Here is a 23,565-nt window from a genome sequence, read left to right as displayed (position 1 = left end):
TGGTGGCAGAAAGCCACTAAACCTGCATCACTACCAAATCCTTTGTGTCACTATGTCACACCCCAAAGAGGGATGCAGAGAAGCTAGCCGATTTCTCTGGGGACAATCTGCTTGAGCAATGTTGCCAGACCATTCTGACAAGTGAGCCAGTTCTAAAAGTGAAGCCAAATACTTTCGGCTAATAAAGCAATAAGCCACAAGAAAAGTTCATCAGCAAAATAAAGCAAAGATTTCAAATAAAGAGGACTTTACTGTTCGTTTGCAAGAGCAATGCCCCAGTGTACCGGGGGTCAGTCGCAACCATGCCGGGGATAAAACAATTATCCACACACTCTCGGAACATGTAGACAAAAAACATGCTGGGTCGCAGCAATATTACTAGAAGCAGTGCAGCATTACTGCGCATGAAAGACTTAATGTCAAAACTTCCTAGTGTCATTGTCGTCAAATCTGCCAGTGTGCAAAGATCTGTCCCCTCGGGAGAAGGGACAAGTCTGTGCAGCACAAGAGTTGTACAATGCATATGTGCAGCGGCAGCAATGGCATCAAATAATTTGAACAACGAGACTGGTTTGCAATTTACGCAGCAGTGGAACCCGAAATCCAAAATGCCGAAGCTAGAATGGAAGTTCGGCAAGCCACGAGTTGCAGCGTCGATGCAAATGGCCCTAAAATCCACACAAACTTTCCACAAGCTTACCACCGCAGCAGGGGCAGCTGCAGAAAGTCAGCTTCGGCCTGCCAAGGAGCACCGGTAGTGTGGATAAAGTGCACCTCTGTCAAAACCGCTTTATTGTTGTAAGCCGGTCAGCTAGGTACACTATCCGAGGGTTGTGCACTCTGCAGAAAGAATAAATATCGCGCGCCCGCAAGGCATAGTCTGGGCCACCCCAAGACCCGCCCATCCGAGCGACCCACAGCCGGCCCTGTCCGGCCACCCAAGCACTCCACGTCATCCGGGACTCAGTGCGGCGGCTCGCCCAGCCTGTTCCGCTCGTCCAACACTCGCACCACTTTTCTGCGCGACGGCGATAGCCGGCCCTCCCTCGAGCCCGCCCTGTGCTGCTCGTTCGTGGCGTTGCGCGATGCCCTGGACGGCTGCTGCGCTCGACAGGCCGTCTCCTGGGCCGGCCCGGTGGACGGAGCCGGCGTGGCGGCCGAGGCCGGCGGGGCGGCCAAGGCCGGCCCGGCGGCAGGGGTCGGTGTGGTGCTTGAGGAGAGCTCCGCACTGGAGCTCGGACCGTTGCCCACCGACCAGCCCAGAGCCAGCGCTTGGGCCGGCACTCCCCACCAGGCATTGTCGTGCGGCGTCCAAAGGTGCTGCTGCTTCTGGTCCACTTGCTCGGACAACGTCGTGAGCAGCAGCTCCTGAGCAAACAGGCTCCGGTCGGCACGCTCCAACTCCAGGGCCTGCTGATCTGCATCCTGCAAGCACAACTCCACGCACCTGCAAGCCAGAATGCGAGCGTGACGTTGTGCAATGTTACTCACTTTCCGACTGGGGATGCCCATTCGACCGTGCCTGCTGAAATAGAGGTCAATCCTTTGAGGGGAAGAGAGGGTGCAATTTACTTTCTACAAACCTGGGCAAAGTTCCAACCATTGTGCTTTACAGAATGACACTAGCAAATGGAAATGAGGATAAAATATTCGGGCTTAAAAGTGCAAAGCTAAGTAAACCATAAAACGAAAAAGAAGCCAAAATTAAGCAATAATTTAGCCGCCAACAGCCGGGAAATTGGGGACATTCAAACTTTAATTGAACCCAGCGAGTTTAGTCGAGAAGGGCTGCCGCATCTGTGGGGCCAACACTTGGAGTGTTTCTCAGTTTTGAGCACAAAATCGGACGAGCAAGTTTGTATACATATATCTGTGCCCCGTTGGTTTCAGTCCCATAAGTCTACTTCAACAGACAGATTCGAGTCCTCACCCAAAAGTGAAAATAACAACTTTCCAATGGCAATCGTGTAAAGTTTCTTCCCCTCTTCCAACGTTCAACTCAGTCCCCCCCCCTCCACAAAAAAAAACTGATCAGGCAGTGTAGATGCCCCCCTTGTTGTTATTGGGCAAGGACTCTTTTATATGACTGAGAGAAAGTTTGGGTACAAGACAACTTGTCCTGTTTCACGTTGGCAAGCGTCGCATCATATCAAAACCTCAAAACAAGAACCTCAAACTATGGTGCCTGAAACGCATCTCAGACTGGTGTTTGGTGTCCCCTTCCACCCATGCACCCAAAGTGGTCCCCGAATGTCAACAAATGACGTCACCAAAGCCGGAGTGTCACGCTCTTAAATGTCACAATTGTTATGGTTGGTCATATACAAGTTCCGGCAAAAAGCTTGAGCAAGCACGAGTGTCACTGTGGTCACAGCGTCCCAACTCCCGACTGCCAAAGCTTCCGCAAACCGTCAAGCTGGAGGGCGACTTGCAGCAGAACAGGTGTCTGCCACATACACTAGGATTGCAGACGGCGACAGTGTGACACTTCTACGACATCATTCAGTGGAAATGGAGGGACCACTCTTTTGGGACACGGAAAACACACCAGTCGGAGACACATTCCAGGCACTACACTCAAACTATTGTCAATGAGAGAAAGCAGAGAGGCTTCTCCAAAAGCCCTGGCCGGCACTGCGGTCACCTCGAGAGCAAGAAGTGAACGGCGGGTGGCTCCAGCGTCGGCGGGCAGTGCGCGTGCAGGGAGGGGCCCGTGGTGGTTGGAGCCGCCTGAGTGCTGGGTGCTAGGTGGGCCTGACGCCGAGGAAGTCGCTCCAGCTGCTGCCTCGCCGCCTGCGCCTGCTGCCGCTCCAGCTGCAACTGCATCTGAAGCTGCTGGATCTGAGACGTCGTGCTCGGCTGCGCCAGAGTCGCTGTGCGCCGCACCCCCGAAGACAGCTGCGACAGCAGCTCTGCACCAAACGCGGAATTGGTCGCCGTTACCGCTTGTGCGAAGTCGCCGAGTTGGAAAGAGTGACACCAAGGTCCCAGCCGCTACGAATCCACACATTTTTTGCCCACATCTGCACTATTTCGTTAACTGGATGTTGCAGATACTCAGCAGTTCTACTCTTTACAACTCTCTGCCACTGGAGGGATCCTAATGGCAGCTGTTGCACCGCTACTCAACCAAACACCCGGTTGGATTGGGAGCATCAACTGCGCCAACAGACTGGGTCCAAAAGAATGATTGCCAGTAGCGGCTTGGTGCAGCAGCGATGCCATTACCGTGCTGGCCTTTTCTTCCACATGTTCAGCACCTCGAAAGCATTTTCATAACCATAGGAACAAACGCGCACCCTCCCGTCCAACTGTGGGCCAACTGGTCGAGTGGACCGTTCCGGCCCAAAGAGGTCTCACCTGCAATCGGGTCCATGGAGTCCCGGTTGCTAGGCGACAGGGCCGACAGCCCTCCCGTCGACGAAAACTGCATCTGCGAACGTCTGGCCCGGGCACTGCTCATGCCGCGACCTGCAGGGTGCGGGATCCGCCGCACATGCCTCGACCCCGACGGTTCATCCTGATTGGACCTCGCGTCAAGGCACAGAACCACTGGATTAACTGCACCGTTTTTCTACCACCGGTATGACCCAAGTTCCACAACACAATTAGCGCTTTGCATTTCTTACAGGCATCCATCAACAACCACTGTTATGAGAGTGTGCAAGTCACCTGTCAAGGGCAAGCCGTGGGAAAACAATGTGGAGTTTCGGTAGCTCGGTTCAAGTGTTGCACCATCGTGTTCGTCCTCAGGTCTGTGCAGAGCGAGCACCTCGTGCAACTAAACATCATACGTCCAGGGATGGAACTGGGCAAAGCAGCTTTAGGGTAATCTTGGGAGCAGAAAAACATACAGTTTGGAGGAGGCTGGGAGGAGCAAAAACGAGGTCTTGGAGCAACTTGGGAGCAGCATAAGAGTTTTAAGAATGTTAAAATAAAGGCTAAATGTCACCTGGTTTTTAAAACTAAAGAAAATATGGCATGCAGGTGACTCCATGTGAACTTAAAGGCCGACGACCAGACTCGAGATTCTGCAAGGCAGAAGATCCTCCTCACCATGGGGGAGGAGGGAACAGGCAACGGTGGACAGGGTAGAAGGAGGGAGAGGAGGAAGGGTGGCAAAAGTGGAAAGCGCGAACTGGACGCCGGTCTTTAAAGGTGGATTGAATAAACATTTTAGTTGCAAATATTTTTCACAAAATTACGTGCACATTACACAAACCATATGAAGCAAAACTGCACATGACAGTGTGACACGTGATAAAACCGACTAGCACAGAGGTAAATATAAAAGGTAGAAATAGCTTTCATTGCTCAGCCTCAACTATAGTCGGTTACAAGTCAAGAAGGTAGGAGAAGCTCCTCCCACAAGTGTGATGCGCCCGTTTCAAATCTCTCCGCAGTCGAAAGAAGAGTTCACTGGAAACGCTCCTTGTTCCGCTTCAATAGATTCCCACTTGTCTCCGATCCCACTTTTTAAGAAAGCTACCTTTGTATTCATCGTAGAGGGAACCGAGCCCCTGAAAGAAGCCTTTGTATCCATCGGGGGGGAAGCTAATCCCCGAAAGTCGCATTTGTTTCCGTCGGTGGGACAGAACTCTAATCGCCCTCTCGTGGCTTCCACAGTGCTAAGTCAGATTCGAAAAATAAAGCAAATATGTACAGAAAGGCAAGACCCTCCTCGCGCGTTGGCCGCAACGTCACGGAAACGGTGGGACGCTATTGGATGCGGAGGTGGCGGAGGGATATGTGATTCCCTTTGAGGGGCATTTGCCGCTACCTTTTTGACCTGTAACTGACTATAGCAAGGTATACCGAAAAATAAAAATGCAGGTACAAAAATGTTTTTTTTTATTTTTCAGTGACTAGAAGATAATGAATGCCCTTGTACATATTAATCTATCCAGACTTGGTCAATTAATCACGGATTTCGCATTAGCTTTCGCTAACAGCACTTGTCACGACTCAATCTTCTCCACTTTTTTTTTTTTTTTTCAGACCAGACTTAATTAATGACTGCGCATGCTCAAGCATAGTCCGCTTGATGATGATGATGCACTGTTCAAGTTGTCTCTCTTCTTCCTGAAGACGAGCTTGCTTCATACTCGCATAACTGTTCTTCCTCTTATGCCTCCAGTCATCTTGCTTTTCGACCTCTTGCTTTTTTGTGTTTCACAGATTGCAGCAAGTCTGCTGTTAAAGGTACTTATGTGACATCGCTGTAAAATTCCTTCAAAGCCCAATCACGATCTGGCAGCTCGTATCTTGCTCCATCATGCGGCTCGCTCGCTCTTGTTCCTAAGTTCTCTGCGCGGGGCCGCGGCACACGTTTGCTCCACAACCAAGATCTTCAGATAAAGTGACTCCAAGACTTCAGAAAAGCATGGTGAGCAGGCAGCACCGGCAGCTAACGTTGGCGGCACCAACCTTTAGATACAGATTTTTGGATTCGGATCCACTGGCGTCCCATTTGGGCCGGAAGTTCCGGTGTCAATGTTGCCAGCATAAACTGTGAGACGGCTAAGTTTAATGAGGCTTGTTTATCAGTTCAGTTTAGGAACACCTTGGCGCAATTTCGTTCTTTACTTTTGTATCAGTGTGGTGCATAAAAAGTATAAGCGCACAGTGGCGCAATTGGCGCAGCAGTTCCATCCCTGTATGTCACAAAACGAGAATGATCATCTGAAATGTCCAAGTGGTAGACTGAGGATCAATTGAGAACACATGGGGAGCTTTGCGAAACCTAGGGCATCTCTGCCTGAAGCAAAAAAGGGGGGGGGGGGGCAGTGGATTGAAGAGGCAACCATAGTAACCAAAGTAAGGGCAATTTTTCGGAACAAAGCCCAGGCACGTAGTCCTGACACAGATCCCACTTTTAAGTCCAAACCTTACAGAGTGCCTCAGAAACACTTCTGGCCCCTGCAATGATCTTGCAATTTGCAAACGGCACCATCAAAGGCCATTTTCCAATATGCGTGCAGCACCATTCAAGGCACAAGGATACAGCTCTGTGAAAAGCTTTGATTGCACAAGCACTCTCATAGGGAGAATATTTTTGAGGACCTACGCAAATGTCCGTGCCTTCCCCATTGCTGCACAGATCTCTTGAACTGGACTAGAGACCCCTAGATCACGTGCGAAATGCACAATAATGCAAAGGATACAAGTTCCCTGTTACTCCTGTGCTCTAAGCTGAGGTGGGCAGCAAAGTCTTCTGTCACATGGTTGGGTTCCCCACCGGGAAGGGCGGCGCACACTGGACACACCTGCACAACAGGACCACCAGTGAAGCTCGAGAACGCTACACCCCTATATCATAACCAAATAAGCAGCCTTCCAAAAGCGAACGTGGTCTGCCCAGATGAAGCTCTACAAGCACAAACACAATCGGTCAACCCCCAATCAGCGAGCTAATCCATCCAAGAAAGGTACATATTCCTCCCAAGCATTCTACTATCAAACACTTGTACAAGGACTACAAGTGCCACACAGCAAAGGCTGATTGTGAAAACTGCAGTAAGAAATCAAAAGATACACCAACACAACATGCCTACAAAGAAAAGGCATTTTCTACCCCAATGTCATCGAAATCACACATGGCTCAACTCCCGCTTCTGCCAAAAGGTGACAATAAAACAAGCATTAAAACAAAAGTGACATTAAAGGGACACTGACACCCCCCAAAAATTTTTTTTTATTTTTTGCCAGGCGCTTCATTATGGTGTCGGAGGACTACCCAATTAATATTTTGCAACAGAGTAGCGTATTTTTTTTAATAAAGCCAAAAGACGCAACTGCTCGAAACCGAAACCGAAACCCGACGGAGGTCGGAGAAGTGGAGAGAAGAGAGTGAGCGGCGGAAGTCACGTAACTACACCCGACCGTGCTTTTTTTTTTTTTTTTTCCTTCTCTTTGTAGCAGACGACACGACATGCGGCGTGCGATGCGGCGTGCGGGAACTGCTCGCCGTGTGATTCTTTTGCAGTTATGTTTGTTCCGCTCGTTGTTCTGTACTCCAAGGTGAGTTGTTTTGTACATTGAGGAGTTGGAGATGAGTAGTGAGTGCCCGTGGTGAATTTCCATGATCGGCTCCGAAAAGAATACACCCAAGATGTTGCGTGAAGAGCTGGCTCACATGTCCTGCGTCCGAAAAAAAAGTTGCATTGTGCGACAGAGTTTCGGAAAGATCAACGGGATCGGGACCAATGGCTGGCTGCAATTCCTGTAAGCGGACGCTACCCGATTTATATGCTCCTTGCATTTTGTGGGAAGTGATTACATTGAGTTCGCAGGTGTCAAAACGGAAATCCCATACCATTTAATTCAGTGAAGTATCGTCCACAACATTTGTTTGTTTCTTCAGTGATGATAGTAAAAAAAAAAAGAAAAAGATATGTAAACATCAAAAAAATTTTGAAAAAAAAAAAAAAAAAAAGTTTCACTGGGTATTGAACCCGGTCCTACCACGTGTAAACCGGACGTCTTTCGCACTGAGCTACTGGGGCGTCTATTTTCGGTAGATCTCTTCCCTTAGTAATAATTCAGCCGGTAAGTTGGAAAGTTTCCTGTCGATTTTTCTCTAGCAAAAGCACTCCCGGGTCGAAGTCGGGAAGCACCACGCTTTGAGGACATTCGCACCTAGTAAAGAAATCATACGCATGCATATTCAACTCGAAGTAGACACGTCGTGCTTGACGTTTGCGCGAGCGATGTCTTCAGCCACGAGAAGGGAGCGACGGCTCGGCGACGTCTTTGTGCAAATCGGCTTGGTGGCCGGGCGTGTCGTACGGGATGAATACCAATTCTTTTGATCAGTCCCAAATTTCTCTTTTAACGGTAGACAGAATTCGCCGGTACCGCGAACGACAGTTCTGAAATAGAGGTTCCACGCCCGTCGTCCGCTACCATCGCCGTCCCCGCGAGTCCCACGATACGCGAAACGACGAACGCACAGAATGCTTCCGGTTGTCTGTGGAACTTTTTTTTTCAATCAACGTATTTAAAGCTTTTTAGAAGCCCCAAAAGATGGGTTTCATATTTTTTTCTATTTTTAATATTGAGTGTGTGCCTTCAGTGACTCACGACTTTGATTAATTTTGGTGGTCGCATCGATACCTTAGAAAACAGCCCGTGACCGCGAAAAAGAGAGTGAGCGAGACTCGAACCGGCCAGTTCTTGATCGGCGGTTTTCGGGCGGAAAGAAACCGAATTTCGAGCCGCAAATTCTGTTCTGGGTAGTTGAGCTCTCATATGTCACGTAGAACTAAAAACCTCGGCGAGCATAAATACCCTGTCAGTGTCCCTTTAAGGGACATATATAAAAAGTGTCATTAACAGGCATAATATGGTGCAAACGAAGGACAGTCAGCAAACAGAATAACCCAGATTGATGGTTGCAATCCGAGCAGGAATTGCTTAATCGAGGATGAATTACATGGCTTATTGCAAGGGTGGCTAAAGGACATATGAAAAGTAAAGAGCCACAGTAAAGAGGGGCGTGGCAGTTTTTTTTATTAGTATTACTTTTAGCTCACTTGGTGACCACAGCGAATTCCACTCATGACGTGATTGCTCATTATGTTTCTTTATTGTGCTTACATATTCGTGAAACAAGCACTTTGAAGTTTGGCCTAAATGATGTCGGAGCAGGCCTGAGCAGCTGAGTTACGTGTTTGCCCGTCAGGGTCGTACGCTTCTTTTATCTTATCGCTTACATTATTAAGAAGAGTGTATTGCAACAGTACATCGATCTGAATATCAACAGACACAAGTTCTAGCCCGCAAGCTCTAATGGTATTAGGCTGCCAAAACGCAAGCTGTCATTTACTCTCAGTCTCTTTCTTTCCGATTTTACGGCGGAGAGGGCATGCTTTCTATAAAGCCGCAGGCTGCACTTGCTCCTGCAAAGAGCCGCATGTGGCCCGCGAGCCGCAGTTTGGCCACCCCAGGCCTATTGGGTCGGTTTCCATTTTTTTTCCGAGAGAGTAGAGACTGGAGGAACGTCTTCTAATCAAACAACAAGGACTTGTACCAAAACGGCACGCGAACAAGCGCTTTGCTCGCTGACTAATCGCTTCTAGTACATAGGCGCGCTTCCAACGAGAAAGCCCCGCAACAGGAGAGCAGGCAACGCACACGTACCACTTCAGAAGAGGCGTCCGTGTGCTCTGCTGCCACATGCTCCTGCAGGGTCATCTCCGTGAAGCCCATCTTGCCACAGATGGGACATGTGAAGGACTGGGGCTGCTCCACGGAGACTGCCTCACCGCCGTAGTACAAATCTGAAAGTCGGAAAGGTATCCAGATACCACAATCAGGAACCAGCTAAAGGGCAAGGGGTTTGCGTCCTATGCTGCACCTTAAAGGGGCCCTGCAACAACTTTTTGACTGGTTTTAACTTGCACCAAACCTGAGCGCACTAAACGTAGTAACTTAAAGAAACTTTTCTCAAATTTCGCTTTATTTTAAAAGTTATAGGCAAATTAGAATTACAAAAACAAGCAAAAAATAATCTCCTTCATGACGTCGTAGGTCCTGGCTTGAGTGGCCGTGAACTAGAGGACGAGTAGTGAGCTCATCGAGCGCTCACGGCTGCCGCACTCCGTGTCGACGGCTCGAGAGGGCGCCATTAAAGCACGTGTTGCATAGGCTGTATGAAGTGGGCGGCCAGGGCGGCTCGCATTGCATTTGCTGCGCGATTAAAGATGAATTCAGCCTAACACTTCATTGGCCACAAACGACAGCAAACACGGAGTAAAGATCAGTTCAGAACGGGAGCCACTTCGCACTGCCGTACCGCCAAATGGCCAAATCGCCAGCCAAGCCCGCGTCGAAAGCCTTCGGAACTGGTCGGATCCTCGAGCCGGTATGCGACCGCAGCGCCGCCCGCGTACGTCCGTGACCTTTCTACGCTCGCCGTTTGTCGGAGCCTCATCCCACTAGCCCTTTCTAGTATGCGCCGTTTTTTCCGCCGATTGGTGGTGGGTTTGTCGACCGACGGGTCTTTTCTTGTTTCCATACTTTATAAACTGCATTTGTTTCTTTTCTGATCTAAAATACTGAACAAAAACTACTTTCACACATAATTGAAACGGTTCGCGACACCTATATTTTGTATCTCAACTAAAAAAAAAAAAATCTTTTAGCGGCTTTGACCAGTAGTAAGCCCAGGACCAAAGACGTCACATATTGCGCGCTTTCGGCAACACGGGTCGCCCTCGTAGGTGGAGGAGGTTTCCGCGTCGCATGGTTAAAATATGACTCACTGATATTTAGCTACTCTCTCCGTGCCCGCTGACTTGCCCGAACTCCAAGAGACGTGGAAACCGCAAAAAAGGTAGACGCTGAAATATGATTGCAGGGCCCCTTTAACGATACGGGCCACAGAAGCAGCCTACGTTCGGCAGCGAGCCACTCAACTATGAGTACCGAAATTCAAACACGTATGCCACTCGACGACGACAGCATTGCCTTATAAGGTTGCTCTACACCAAGCAAGGCAGACATTGACACTCCTAATGTACTAAAAGCATGTGCCATCCCCACTGTACCCAAGCACTCCAGTTATTTGAACAATTAGGGACACCGAGTTCTCCAAGATGCCGGCTGACAAAGCCATAAAATTATATGGCAGCGACTATTGCAACGTCCAAATTACCCCTTGTGCAACAGGCACAAAGCTGGGAGAGAGAAAACGCACCAGCGGAGTATTTTCTACTTCTTACTATCCGCGTTTTCGCACTGCCAGCATTGCGCCTGTTGCACAAATGCTAACTTAAGCACACTACTGTGCTTCCCATGCAGAGTCTTTGTAAAAGTTGCCAATTTAGAGATTTTCAATGATGCTCAGCAAGTTTCTAATTGGAACCCTATGTTTATTTTCCTTAATTAAGTTAATCAACAAATATTTGTTAATTATCTGACTTATCCCGATTATTAGCCCCCTATATTACGTCCCCCTGGCCGTTCAACCCATGTGCACAAACCGCATTAGTGTAAAGCCTAAAAAAATAAAGACACCCCGTATAATTTGGCTTGGTTGGCAATCTAGCATAACTAGCCATTCCCTTTCTAGATGCAAGTTGCCAATTAGCCTTCTCAATTAGTGCTGAAAACAAGTAGCATGAAAGGCTCAGTGCTGAGCGCGCCCTGCGGCTAAAAAAAAAAAAAAAACCAAGAGGTAGCAGTTCACTACCTCTTGGTAGGTTGGAGACAATGTTAACAATGTTAGCCACCCTGCAGCTAACATTGTCTCCAACCTACCAAGAGGTAGTAAACTGTGCTCCAAGAAGCAGGTGTAACCATTTCACTGAAACACAGTACTTCCTTTGGCTAACACTGTCTCCAACCCGCCAAGACTTAGTGAACTGTGCTTTAAGAAGTGGGTATATATCCATTTCACTGAGACACACTATTTCCTTTCCGAAAAACGAGGGGAGCGGGCTATGCAAAGTGTTAAAGGTCTGCTGTGGGTATTTCAAGCACTGCCCTTTCACCCACTTCGACCTGAGATTAGGACAGCACAATCCTTTTTAAAATATGAGCTAAGCTATAATTAAAGCATAAACTAAGCGATAAAAAACAGCTGCATTTGGATGAACAATCTAAAACATTCCTCCACAAAACTTAAAGAAACTTCTCAAAGGTCTCTGATATTCTTTCACTGCGGACCTCCTCATCACATAAAATAAAAAAGGGCGTGGACATAGAATATGAGAAAGATCAGCATCAAGATAGAATGTGCCACCCGATGAAGCTATTAATGCATAAAGCCTTTTTGCAACTTCTTCAGCCTGCAAAATTGCCCGAGGTACTGCCTGAACCAACAAGGCATTGTGCTGGATCATTGTGAAATATTTTAGGAACAATAATGTGAGACTGCCCACTGCACAACCCAACCGCATTGGGTACGACACTTCAACATAGCAAAACATCAGCACCAAAACTAGCCCGATTTCTCTCCACAGCGCCACTGACAAACAGCAAAGAAGCAGCCCTGTGATGCCACCAAGCAACCTGATTCTGCTACGCATTACGAACGCAGTGGAACAGCTAGACTAAAGATCAGTGCCTGGCAAAAGTTCCCCCGGCCAAGTCCACAGCACCCACGAGACACAACCTCATCTGAAAGTGGGAGAAAATCTTCCCACCACTTACCTTTAGCAGACAAAGGCAATGCCCGACAAATGAGGCCAGGTAACACCAGTCCTCTTTGCCCTTTTCATGACCGCATCACACAAGCTCTTTTCTTTCGGCACAGGTGGCACCCAAACTTGGGCCGCTTTGATGCACAGCCACTCCGACTTCGTGCTACCCAGCCGATAAAACCTCCTGCCCAAACCAACGCCCTACAACTATGCCACCATGCTAACGACTAGAGACAAACACTGCATTCTGCAAAGATTAGTCTGTGAACAGACAGCAGAGGCTGAAATTGTATTCTGCTGTCCCCCCCCTCCCTCGAGATCTCCTTTGCTCTTCCTTCGGATTCTCATCAGAGACAACTCCAGCGGTCCCATTCCCAGGAGCAAGGAACACGCGACAGTAGGGGTGTGCGAATATGGAACAGTTTAAAAAAAAAAATTGGGTTGTGTGTGTGTTTATACAGCCTAGAACTTGGTCTACCTCACAGGGGCGACTAGTCTCCCAGCTGTAGATGAGAAATTCAGCCAGTGCGGTACAGCCGCTAGCCTGGGGTCTTTAACGTGCATGCCGCGAAGTAGTGATACACGACCGCACGCCGGTACGATGCTCATCCAGATCGAAACGGGCAGGGGTGGGGCTCGAACCCAGGATCCCTGGGTTCTGCAGCGCGAGCTTTCGCTCCACGTGCTCCGAGCTGGTGTGCGCTAGACCACTCGGCCACCGATCCCCCCTGGAACAGTTTTAATCGAATAGCACAGCGTCATCCCTAGCTTTCAGACTCATATGAAAACTGGTTTTCATGGCTTCATCTTGCACCAATAAGGTTATGAATGAGGCAGTGCTATTCAATTCAAACCACTATTTGAACACCCCTATGCGACAGCCCCGTCTGCCCATAGTGGAGAGGAGCCAGCGGTCCGCAGAGGTCCCCACGTACCAAAGTCCGAGCGGGTGAGGATGCACTGCATTGCATGGTCGGGCGTGTGCCTCGTGCTGGTGGCCCCAACCTCGTAGCATGTGCCACACAGGTCGTAGTCATAGCAGATCAGACACTTGTAGCGCTTGCCCCGGAAGTTGCCCTTTAGGCAAGAGTCGCAGCTTACTCCTGAAAAAAAAAGGACGGGCTGGGCTCAATCTTGCCAAGGGATGGCAACGTCTTCCACGCTTGGTCCAACTCGAAAACACTTAAGTTTACTTGCCAGCTCGTTCAAAAGCAAACTGTCTTCTTCCATTGACATATGCAAACTCCATTCAAGCGTATGAAAGACACCTTGCTCGGTAAATAAGTGACTAAGAGGCTGGTGACCCATGCCTTTTAAATACCCTCGTTGGACTTGATGTTTAAAAAAAAATGTTTGCGAGTAATATGCAAAAGGTGCCACGAAAACAAGTGACCCAAAATGATCAAGCTCAGTCGCTGCTAGCGTGTGTTGGAGGATGTTAAACCTGGATGCCAAAATAATGAACTAACATTGATGGTTTGCATGGTTCAAAAATTTTTGGGGTCTTAAGGCCTGTTCACACACTTGCAACCAAGTATGACCGAGAGAACACACTGGCACGCTGGCGCCATCTATGCGGTGACCCTGGAAGTGCATTTCACAAGAGCAAAAGTTTTGCAAGATTTTCGAGGTCAAATGTGTGTAATACCTATGAGAAAGCTTCATTTAAAACGTTGTCAAAAGATTTTTGAGCCAAAAAAGAAAGGATATGCACGAGAGAAATAGAAAATATGCCGGACCGCCAAGTTTACACCGCTGCCCAATAGATGGCGCCAGTGTGTCCTCTCGTCTAGAGTTCCTGTATAAGCTATCTACGGTAGCAGAGTTGCGCATTCAACCTCGGCGAGTGCCCGTAGCACCGGCTTCCCCGCACGCCCTGGATGCTTTGCTCCTCACACGACTAAATTTGGCGAATAGCGGCGCCCCGCGCGCCGCCGCGCGAGGAAAACAGGAGGGGAGGAAAAGGAGGTGGAAAGCAGGGAAACACACGCCGGGGCGCGAGAAACGTCGGCGGAGCGACCGTAAAGGTGGCTTTCTTGCATGCCACCGGATGCTTTGCTCCTCACGTGATGGATCTCGGCGAATAGCGGCGTGGCGGCGCGGGGAAAACAAATGCGCAACTCTGGCTCCCGTAGGGAGCCTATACAGGAACTCTACTCTCGTCATAAGAGATATTAAGAGGTTCCAAGGCACTCGATTCTAAGTGTGTGAACAAGCCTTTAGACGTAGCAAAACTTCCACAGTTTGCGAAACTCTAAGCTAAAAAGAAAAGGATGCCAACAATTATGTCTACTCCTGTCATATGTGCAGCACTGCTTTAGCTTCAAATGGAAAAACATAATCATTGTCATGATCAGGAAGGTTTCCTTCCACATATTTCAATAGAAAATGAATTCCACAAATGACTGCACCATTTGTGGGGAAAAAGCAATTACATAGACAAAATCTCATCATACTATGTGTAACTCATTTGGTTAAACAACAGTTGTATGATATTAAAAAGAGCACGGGATTTTCAGCCCCTAACTCCAATATTTTACAAAAACAAAAGCATTCCCCTTGTATGTCACCTGCTCGCAAACCAAGTCAGCACCGTGATAATGTCATCTGCTCGCAAACCAAGTCAGCACCGTGATAAAGAGAAATAAGCCTACCATAAAATCCCGAAATGCCCTGTCCCCAAAAGATAGCCCACCCCTATTTCGGCTTCATCTGCTACCTTTTTTAAACACCAAAAGATAGCTCGTACCTAGTAGTAGTAGTGTTAGGATCAACGATGGCCTTGGCGTTAATGCGGCTATTTAGCTTTGGCAGAATATAAGCGAACATTGCTGACTGGGAAGTAGTCATCTTTGCTTCGTTACTCCTTGCCCCGATAGCAAGCTTGGAGGGATACCAGACCTAAAAACATTTTTTCAATTTTTCTTGATTGCACACCGAAAGTTAGCACACTCCATATTTTCACCCGATTTGCTCTTTATTTTAGGTAGACTATCTCTCAGTATATTACGGCATCTTTGGAGGAAGGATTTTTTGTTCCGACTCGTACTCTGTTGAAGGTTGAGAAAAAGAGTGGACAGTTCTGCGAGAGGAGCTTGCCCCGCTTTTCTTACCCTGCAGCAGAGCATAGCTATAGCTTCTTAGCTCGTATTTTCAATCAACACCTCCAATAATGAGGGGCAACATCTCAAGGAAGCGGTTGACCCCTGTCACAGATTATATTTTAGCCGTCACCAATCTCGTTTCCCCAGTATGTTGAAAAAGGGGAAAAACTTGTGTACCGACAAATTACACAAATGTGTTTACCAAAAGTGGAGGTAGATATTTCCTCACACGCATCTTCTCTACTTGAAGAAAGAAAGATCTTCGCACCGTGCTAAATCCAAATGTGGCTGAAGGACTAATGGCAGACACAGTCAACTTCCATTTAGCCACTGTGGTCACCTGGGTATTGCACTTGGCTTCACATTCAACCTGCGGTGCAGCCACGGCTACACGCAGGCACTCTTAGCTCTGCGATGTGGTCCTGCCCATGCAGACGCAGACATTCGAAGGCACTCGCACTACTCTTTGCAACGCTATCACATAATCTAAGGCCACTGGAATCAAATATGTTGCAGGGGCATCCCAGGTGTTACCGAACAAGTTTAAATCCGATCAGATAACTCCTTGCTCTGCAAGCAGACAGTCAATCAACTCATCACAAGGGCTTTGTAATCTCATTCACCCGATTCTGATGCAATGTCGCAAATGCGTTTGACTCTTTTCTGTCGCATATTCTCAGCATAAGCGTACACTCGGGTGTTTTCCAGTAGTTTCCACGCATTTTACAAGCAAAATACACACAAAATATTGCTCAAAATAATTATATATTTCAATAAATGCTTCTTAAAAAAAAAAAAAAAAACTTTTGGGTGTACGCGGCAAACCACTAAAGGATCTCTTGAACCTCTAGCCGAGAAACTGGAAATTTTGGTTGTAAGGCACCCACCCCACAAACCGCCTCTGACACAATGTGGGCATCTTCTCGAAGGAGCATCTGAAACTGCACTCGGTGACCCTTTAAGGTGAAACAACATATGAGCTGCATCTACCCGGTGGGGAGCCACAGAACAAACAACATTCCTAGACTATGATCCACTACTGCTGGACTACTATACCCTGAGGCAACTTTTTGCAGCAATGCAGTCAAAGGCACAGCAATGAATGCACTCACACACTTGGAGCACCGATTAAAGCTGCGCATGTGCACTCCTCCTCTCTTTATAAAAAGTATAGCAGCAGTGGTAGTGTAGCAGATGATGTATGGGCTGTAGAGATCAAAACTTTGGTTTGAGCTAAGCGGTTCATCATTTGAAGACAAGTCCCTGCGGTGCCTTGGCTCACTTGTCTTCTACAATATCGTGTGAACGCCAGTGTGCATGTGTGCACGAAGGAGGGGAGGTGACAAGAAAGGATTCCCTTGTACAAAATGCAAATGGAAGCAAACAGTAACGATATCATGATCCACGAGCAATGCAGCGTGACTTGCAAGGCACGCAGTCAAAGCGGCAGCAAGAGTCACTCGAGTTGGTATTTCAACAACAACTTTCGACATGTCGCTGCAAGGTGTCGGAACTCCATCGGATGACGTGAAAGGCCACACAAGAACGGCAGGACACGGCAGGACACGGCAGGGGAAGTCAACGAGCGCACTACCGCTCCCACGTCAACCAAGATATGCATCTTTCAACGTCTGAGCAACGGAAAGAACCCGTGACCACGGGACATTTACAACGCGACCATTGCAGTTGGCTGGCACCTGGCAGAGTGCCCACCTTGCTCACTGCACGTCGTTGGCCAACAGTTGAGGTCCGCGCAGATCCACAGGACGAATAAAGCTTGGAACGAAGGGCTCTCTGCAATCTCGCAGCTCGGTCATCATCGGATGCCCGGTGTGCAGTATCAATCCTCGCATGAGCACATCGTAAATTCAATTCTCGAAGCACGTACAGCTTGGAACGGATATCTACAAAAAGGAATCGGACGCGATTCGAATCACCGTTTCTTCGTACGCCTCTCAGCAGATCTCTGAACTAGTCGTCAACACCCTCCCCACAATGACACTATCCAGCGAAAGGCAAGCACAAGAAGCTGCCATCATCGAAGCAAAACAGCCAGAAGACATTCAAAGGCGTTTCTCGTACCCCACGTAAAAGGGATTGGATAGCAGCACAAGAAATACCGTAGGCTTAGGCAGAGACCCCGCAAAAAATGTGTGCAACGCTGCATGCGGCAGAGCACTTTATCTACCGATGACATGGACAATTCCGTAGAGAGACTACACAACTGCAGACGGACACGACTACACCTTTACGCGCCGATGTATACGGCTTATGTCGGTCCCACGCAGCCTCCTATAAATATCGGGGAACGTGAGCACTTTAGGCCTTACGACCCTAGCAAACTCACCTTCATGCCGAGACATCCTAGAAGCAGCGAAAAAAAAAAAAAAAAAAAAAGTAAGCCGGTTGGCAAGACGAGGCGATTGGCCTGATTATCAGCTCCCGAACGGGATGCGCATCACATCACCAACATCAATGTCTGGCCTTTACAAAAAAATCCTAAAAAAGTTGTGTCTTCTGAACGAAGCCATACGCCGTCTCCACACACGGCGTCGACGTCGGGAGTGCTGACGTCACTGGAGCACTATGGCTGAAGTGGTCGGAGAATTCTGAATGCCTGAATGATTGTGCACATGCACATCACAGAACGGACGCCGCGCCAACACCCTGTCGCGCTAGCCGCCCTAAACGAAGCCCCTTTACAGGCGGCAGTAGCACCGGTAGCACTGCGGGAATGAACACCGACAGAAGAAACGGGTGGTGGCTATTTTCACGTCCATCTTGAAAATGGAAGCGTCGTCTGGCGTCGTTGTTACTGTAAGATACCTTATTTTGACGTCAGTGACATCACTTCCATAAGGTTATTTAAACTAAATTCCGTTCAATCAAATTATATTATAAGTCGGCATCTTTGTAAACACAATATACGTTAGCTACACCGCCGCGTTGGCCGCGTTTTGCCGAACTAGCTCAGTTTCCATGACAACCGACTGCGCCGAAGTAAGCCGGCGCGTCGTCTGCTAATCCTGGTGTTGATTTACTCCTTAGGGGAGCTGGGGGGAATGCAGAAAAGTTAATTAGGTCATCAGCCCGGCAACTGAAGTCCACTTTAGAAAAGCCAGAAAGTGATGTGTTACAGTTTCGGGATCTGAGAATTCATGTTGGCAAGGAGATATGTTGAGAATATGGTAAGGATAATCCAAAGCCAGTCCTTCCAATTAAAAAGGAGCTGCCATTCTAAAGGCGGGAGTCGTTAGTCAAGAATGCTTTAGACAGGTTGTGCGTACATTATATATGCAAGGGCATGAAGGGACAGTGGGAAAGATTGGGTAATGCGGGTTACGGAGGTTTTATAAAGGGGCATATGTGACTCTAATGACCGAAGAAAATTAGAAGGAAGGAGAGAACTCGAAGAAAAGGTATGCGGTAATGCCGTACTACCATGCAGTTTCGCACAATGTGAAAAGTTGTGCGAAAATTTGGAGCCAACATAGTATTTAGCACAGACCATTGGAAAAAAAGGTGGCATGTGAAAACGGAGTACCTCGAGATGTGTGAATGACAGAATAAAAGAGCACAAGAGAAGCATAAAGATTAAAGTAGCCTATTCACATATAGCAAAACATGTACAAGAGTGTAGCCAAATTTGTGTAGCAACTGCACGGCAGAGTGGTCGGGAACAGCAGTCGTGTGCAGAGAGGTGAATGATATGTCAAAAGGGTAGTGAGGGACGGTTAGGGTTGATTCTATATAGGCAACTGCATAAGTCAGGCATCGGTTCTGAATCCCACTTCCAAGTCTTTTTTGTGTGTAAAATGAAGTTGGGTTTTTTTCGCTTTGAAAATAAACTGCCTAAACAGTTTTTTTTTTTTTTTCAAAAGTGACTTGTTTAACTGTTTTTTGGTCGTCTGCATGTTCAGCACGTTTGGTTATGGTTCAAAAATAGGTAGTGTTCTTTGTGTCAGTGGAAGCTTGGACTGCCGGCAGATCTGAAGTTTGGTTTTTTTTTGCAGGCGGTGATTGCTGGCGACGTTTGAGGTTTCGGTATATATGGAAGTGTTACTAAATAAACTTTCAGCTGACAATTTGAGACGACACCTTCTGCCTTTCTGTTCCTGTCCCTTCCAGTGTGGTTCTCCCAGTTTTCCACCCAGTCTCAGGTGGTTCAAGAAAATGGTAAATCACGCCTGCGCCATCAGTCTTATCGGTATATTACACCAGCACTCCAACGTCCTCTTCGCTGCCTCTACTGTTCTATAATCCACCCTTCCATCTTCTCCAGGGAAATCGAGGGCCACCGGTACGTCTGTCGCCCCTTCGTGAAGGGCAGGATCGAGAAGTTCGGATGTGTCGATATGTCTGTACCGTGGGAGCTGCGACGACGACTGGTGGCGGCAGGATAGCCATAGGATAGCGTGATAGCGCAGTGGCGCAGTCAGCTCGCCGTTGTGCGCTTTCCAGAGAAGCAATCGCGGTGATCTGCCTGGGGCTCCATAAGACGCCTTTTTGCCTTTAGCTCCTCAACCCGCACTTCCAACTGCCTCGCTAGGTCAGCTAGGCTCTTCTTCGGCTCCCTGATCTCGGTCTCCAGCGCCGCCCTGCACTCTTGTTCCTTCCGCAGTTCCTCTACCAGCACATCTTCCCATTTTTGGTTGAGTGCCACCTCTTCCTGTTTCACACAGATCCTGCAGGCGAAATCTGGCCCCTGTGAGCGGCAGATTTGGAAACGAGTTTTCAGAATTCATCCAACACCACCGCTAACAAGCGTCGCAACGCACCTCCCCTTCTACTTCCTCCTCTTCATCCTTTTCGCGCGTCGGTCGTACGGCCGCCCGGCCGCCACCGAGCCAGCGAAGAGTCGCCAAATTGCGCCAAATGTTTGAAGAAAGCTTGTCACGTGACCCCACTTCTATCGACGCTACCACCCTATGTGCACTAGAATCCTCGTTGACCAGAACAAATGTAAAAAAAAAAAAAAAAACACCTAATTTTGCAGCAGGTAAGGGAAACAGGTTCGCTGTCGCGTCGCTGTCGCTGCCTTGATCTCGATGGCTCGAACCAATCGTGCTTCCCTGACGTCCACGCCACGCCGCCAACGCCGCGCCGGCCGCGCCAGTGTGCCACGCCTTCATGCACTTGTTTGCCGGTTTGCCGGTCATGCAGCGTGGCCAGCGCAGCCAGCGTGGCTTGAGCTGTTTGGGCAGTTTGGGCGGCTTCAATAATCTTTCGTACGACTCGACTTCGGGCTGGCACCGTGGCCCCGCCGCCCCGCTGTGTAAAAGCGGCTCTTCGAAGTAGTGCTCCAAGGGATCGTTCGATGCATGTGAATTACACCGACTACATGTTCATCTAGAAATCTGGGCATTAGGTAGGTTTATTGCCTTCATTAAACTTGAACTTCGCAAAAAATCTTTTACTTCAGGCATGTCTGTGATCGCCTCCGACATGTTTTATGTGATGTAGCGTCGTCGTGCACCGACTTGACCTAACTGCCTTTCCTCCTAACATTTCTTCGCAGAAAATATGGTGCGTCAACGAAAAGTGGGAGAAAATACGCGCCTTTCACCGGCGCGGCACTCAACGAAGCCGGGCGGCCAGGCAAAACGCGCAAGCTCGCAGCCCAAGTTCGATTCCAAGTTCAGCTTGTTCATAGTTTTCAATGCAGTGCTCATTTTGTCTGTCGTTTTCTACGTTTACTACCTGCACTATCTCGAGTCATGGGTCATCCGGCCAGTGAGCCTCCCAAAGGTGGTGAAGAAAAGTGGACTGGACGTCCCAGACAGGTTCTGGGGCAGTTACCGGAGTGCGCTGTACTTTGGCATGAAGACCCGGAGTGCTCAGCCACTGGTGGCAGGACTCATGTGGTTCACCCAGGAACTAAAGAACCAGAACCTCGGCATCAGGCACTGGTGCAGCCAGTGGGATGGCCTCGAACAGTATGGATGGGTTCGACATGACGGTGTCAATTTTGGCGTGCAGCGGATTGTCGACGGGGAGTACCTGATTGAGACATCGTTTGTGAAAAGAGCCGGCGGTCGCAATGGGGGAGACTGGACAGCCAGGATCGCAGTCAAGCCCAAGGTATTGACGTTTGTTTCTTAGTAGTGACTTTTAATCATTTTGCTTATGGCGCTTTCTTTTCTAGGGGGTGAACACGACAACCACTGTGCCGATCTCTCTCCTGTTCTATGTTGCGACTGACGGACAAGGGCAGCTGCTGCCAAGTGTCGCAACTAAATCTCGCCTCGAGCATGTTTCCGGGCATACCGATGACTTGGGCAAGTTTACGGTGCATTTTTTGGACAGAGACACGAGCAATGTGGTGCAGCATACTTACCTGAGCACAGTGGCATCGGGGCTGGAGACACTGCATGAGACAGTATTGCGAAACTTAGTTGTTTCACAGCCAAAGAAAGGCGCCAGACGTCTGTATGTTACACGTGGAAGCAGTTTCTCATTAGAGGACAAGGAGCGTAAAAGAACACCCAACTTTGTTCTCACCCAAGTCACTGTGATGCCTCCCTACGAAATGGAAGTCGTCTTTGAGTCTGCAAGCTTTCTTGAACGTCCCAGTACCCTTTCGGGAGAGGAGTTTGACAAAGAGCTGCTTGACTACACTACTAAGTTTGACGAGAGGTTCAACAAGGTGTTCAAGCTGCCTACCAAGGGTTTCAGCGATGCAGACAACGAGGTAGCCAAAGAAATCCTGAGTAACATGGTTGGTGGGATTGGCTACTTTCATGGGTCTTCTCTAGTTCAATCCTCATACAACAAGGAGCCAGTGGAATACTGGAAGGCAGGTCTGTATACTGCAGTACCTTCGCGATCTTTCTTCCCACGGGGCTTTTTATGGGACGAGGGCTTCCACAACCTGCTGCTGTCGCGTTGGGACCCCGACATCTCCAAGGACATAATATCCCATTGGCTCGACCTGATGAACGTAGACGGTTGGATTCCTCGCGAGCAGATCCTCGGCACAGAGGCACGCTCCCAAGTGCCAGCCCAGTACGTCGTGCAGAGAGACACCAACGCCAATCCTCCAGCAATGTTCTTTGCCCTGGAAGCGCTCCTCGATCACCCGGACAGTGGTACGACCCATGGCGACTTCTTGCGGGCGGCTTTCCCACGTTTTCTAAAGCTGTTCGACTGGCTCAACACCACGCAGGCGGGAAAGGTCCCCGGTACGTACCGCTGGCGAGGCCGCGATGCCACCAGCCGCAACGAGCTGAACCCAAAGACACTGACGTCGGGACTCGACGACTACCCAAGGGCTTCACACCCCACGGAAGATGAGCGCCATGTTGACTTGCGCTGCTGGTTGGCGTTTTCATCCGGCGTGCTCTCTCGGGTAGCTGATCTGCTGAAGGACCACAGGTCTGAGCATCTGGCAGCCACCCATAGGTGGTTGAGCGACGCTGCTGCTCTGGATCGGCTGCACCTGTCGCCCGAGTCTGGACACTACTGCGACTACGGATTGCACACGGACAGAGTGCGTCTGGTGGAACAGAAAGTGCCCCCGGGACAGCACCATGCAGCTCCGTTGCCCAAGGTGCGGCTTGCACTGGACACCCCACGACTGCAGTTTGTGCAGCACTTTGGCTATGTCAGCTTGTTCCCACTGCTCCTAAGGCTGCTGGCACCCGAGAATCCTGCCTTGGGCAAGCTGATGACGGACCTCCGTGACCCTTCCCTGCTCTGGACGGACTTCGGCCTCCGTTCCCTGTCCAAGAACTCTCCCATGTACATGAAGTACAACACAGACACGGACCCCCCTTACTGGCGGGGGCCCATCTGGATCAACATAAACTACCTCGCAGTGCGGGCGCTGTACCACTACAGCGAGCTGCCAGGGCCATTCCAGGAAAAGGCCTTCGAGCTCTACAAGGAGCTACGATGGAACATCATTCGCAACATGCTCAAAGAGTACCGCCGCTCCAAGTACATTTGGGAGAATTACAAGGACTCCACGGGGCAGGGGCAAGGCTCGCACCCCTTCACTGGTTGGTCAGCACTCCTGGTACTCATAATGGGAGAGATGTATTGAGGCTCACCTGGGGGGCCAGGGTCTACAGTCATTTTACTTTTTATTAAAGTGCCATTCTCAAGGGGTATTTCTGGCCGTCGTTAAAACATTTTCCGGCAGCTGCTGCTGTGCCCCTTCCCTGGTCAGGTAAAACAGCCTACTGCTATACTTTGTTTCACCGCAACTTGTCAAAGAGCGAGCGCTACGGCCCCTCGAGCCAATCTAAGTGACGGAGGCAAAGCATACGACAGCCCTTAGCAAAGGTGGAGGAGCGAGCTTAACCCAAGCAGTT

General features: G+C 49.1%; 2 protein-coding genes across 6 annotated transcripts; one reads left to right on the top strand and one right to left on the bottom strand.

Annotated features, from left to right (window-relative positions):
- Positions 1–230: 230 nt before the first annotated feature.
- On the bottom strand, positions 231–18,813 carry LOC8039598 (E3 ubiquitin-protein ligase KCMF1). Of its 5 annotated transcripts, none has more exons than XM_029991634.3 (7): positions 18,795–18,813; positions 13,082–13,249; positions 9,142–9,281; positions 6,165–6,266; positions 3,361–3,520; positions 2,645–2,912; positions 231–1,447 (listed from the first exon to the last, which is right to left on the bottom strand). In XM_029991634.3, exons 2-7 carry the CDS (start codon positions 13,110–13,112, stop codon positions 964–966), a joined length of 1,185 nt encoding a protein of 394 aa, XP_029847494.2. In that variant the 5' UTR covers positions 13,113–13,249; positions 18,795–18,813; the 3' UTR covers positions 231–963. The 5 variants fall into 5 exon arrangements, with proteins under 5 accessions (XP_029847494.2, XP_029847493.2, XP_029847492.3 ...); XM_029991633.4 differs by lacking the exon at positions 18,795–18,813 and adding an exon at positions 17,598–18,209; XM_029991632.4 differs by lacking the exon at positions 18,795–18,813 and adding an exon at positions 16,138–17,601.
- Positions 18,814–20,300: 1,487 nt separating this feature from the next.
- Positions 20,301–23,361, top strand: LOC8039584 (mannosyl-oligosaccharide glucosidase). Its single transcript, XM_002413516.5, has 3 exons — positions 20,301–20,618; positions 20,769–21,331; positions 21,396–23,361. Exons 2-3 carry the CDS (start codon positions 20,774–20,776, stop codon positions 23,292–23,294), a joined length of 2,457 nt encoding a protein of 818 aa, XP_002413561.4. The 5' UTR covers positions 20,301–20,618; positions 20,769–20,773; the 3' UTR covers positions 23,295–23,361.
- The last annotated feature ends 204 nt before the right edge of the window (positions 23,362–23,565 follow it).

Source organism: Ixodes scapularis, unplaced genomic scaffold (genome assembly GCF_016920785.2).
Source record: "Ixodes scapularis isolate PalLabHiFi unplaced genomic scaffold, ASM1692078v2 PGA_scaffold9__187_contigs__length_104089568, whole genome shotgun sequence".
Lineage (NCBI taxonomy): Eukaryota > Metazoa > Arthropoda > Arachnida > Ixodida > Ixodidae > Ixodes > Ixodes scapularis.
The sequence above is the reverse complement of the archived record's forward strand: the minus strand, read 5'-3'. Positions and strand labels throughout refer to the sequence as shown.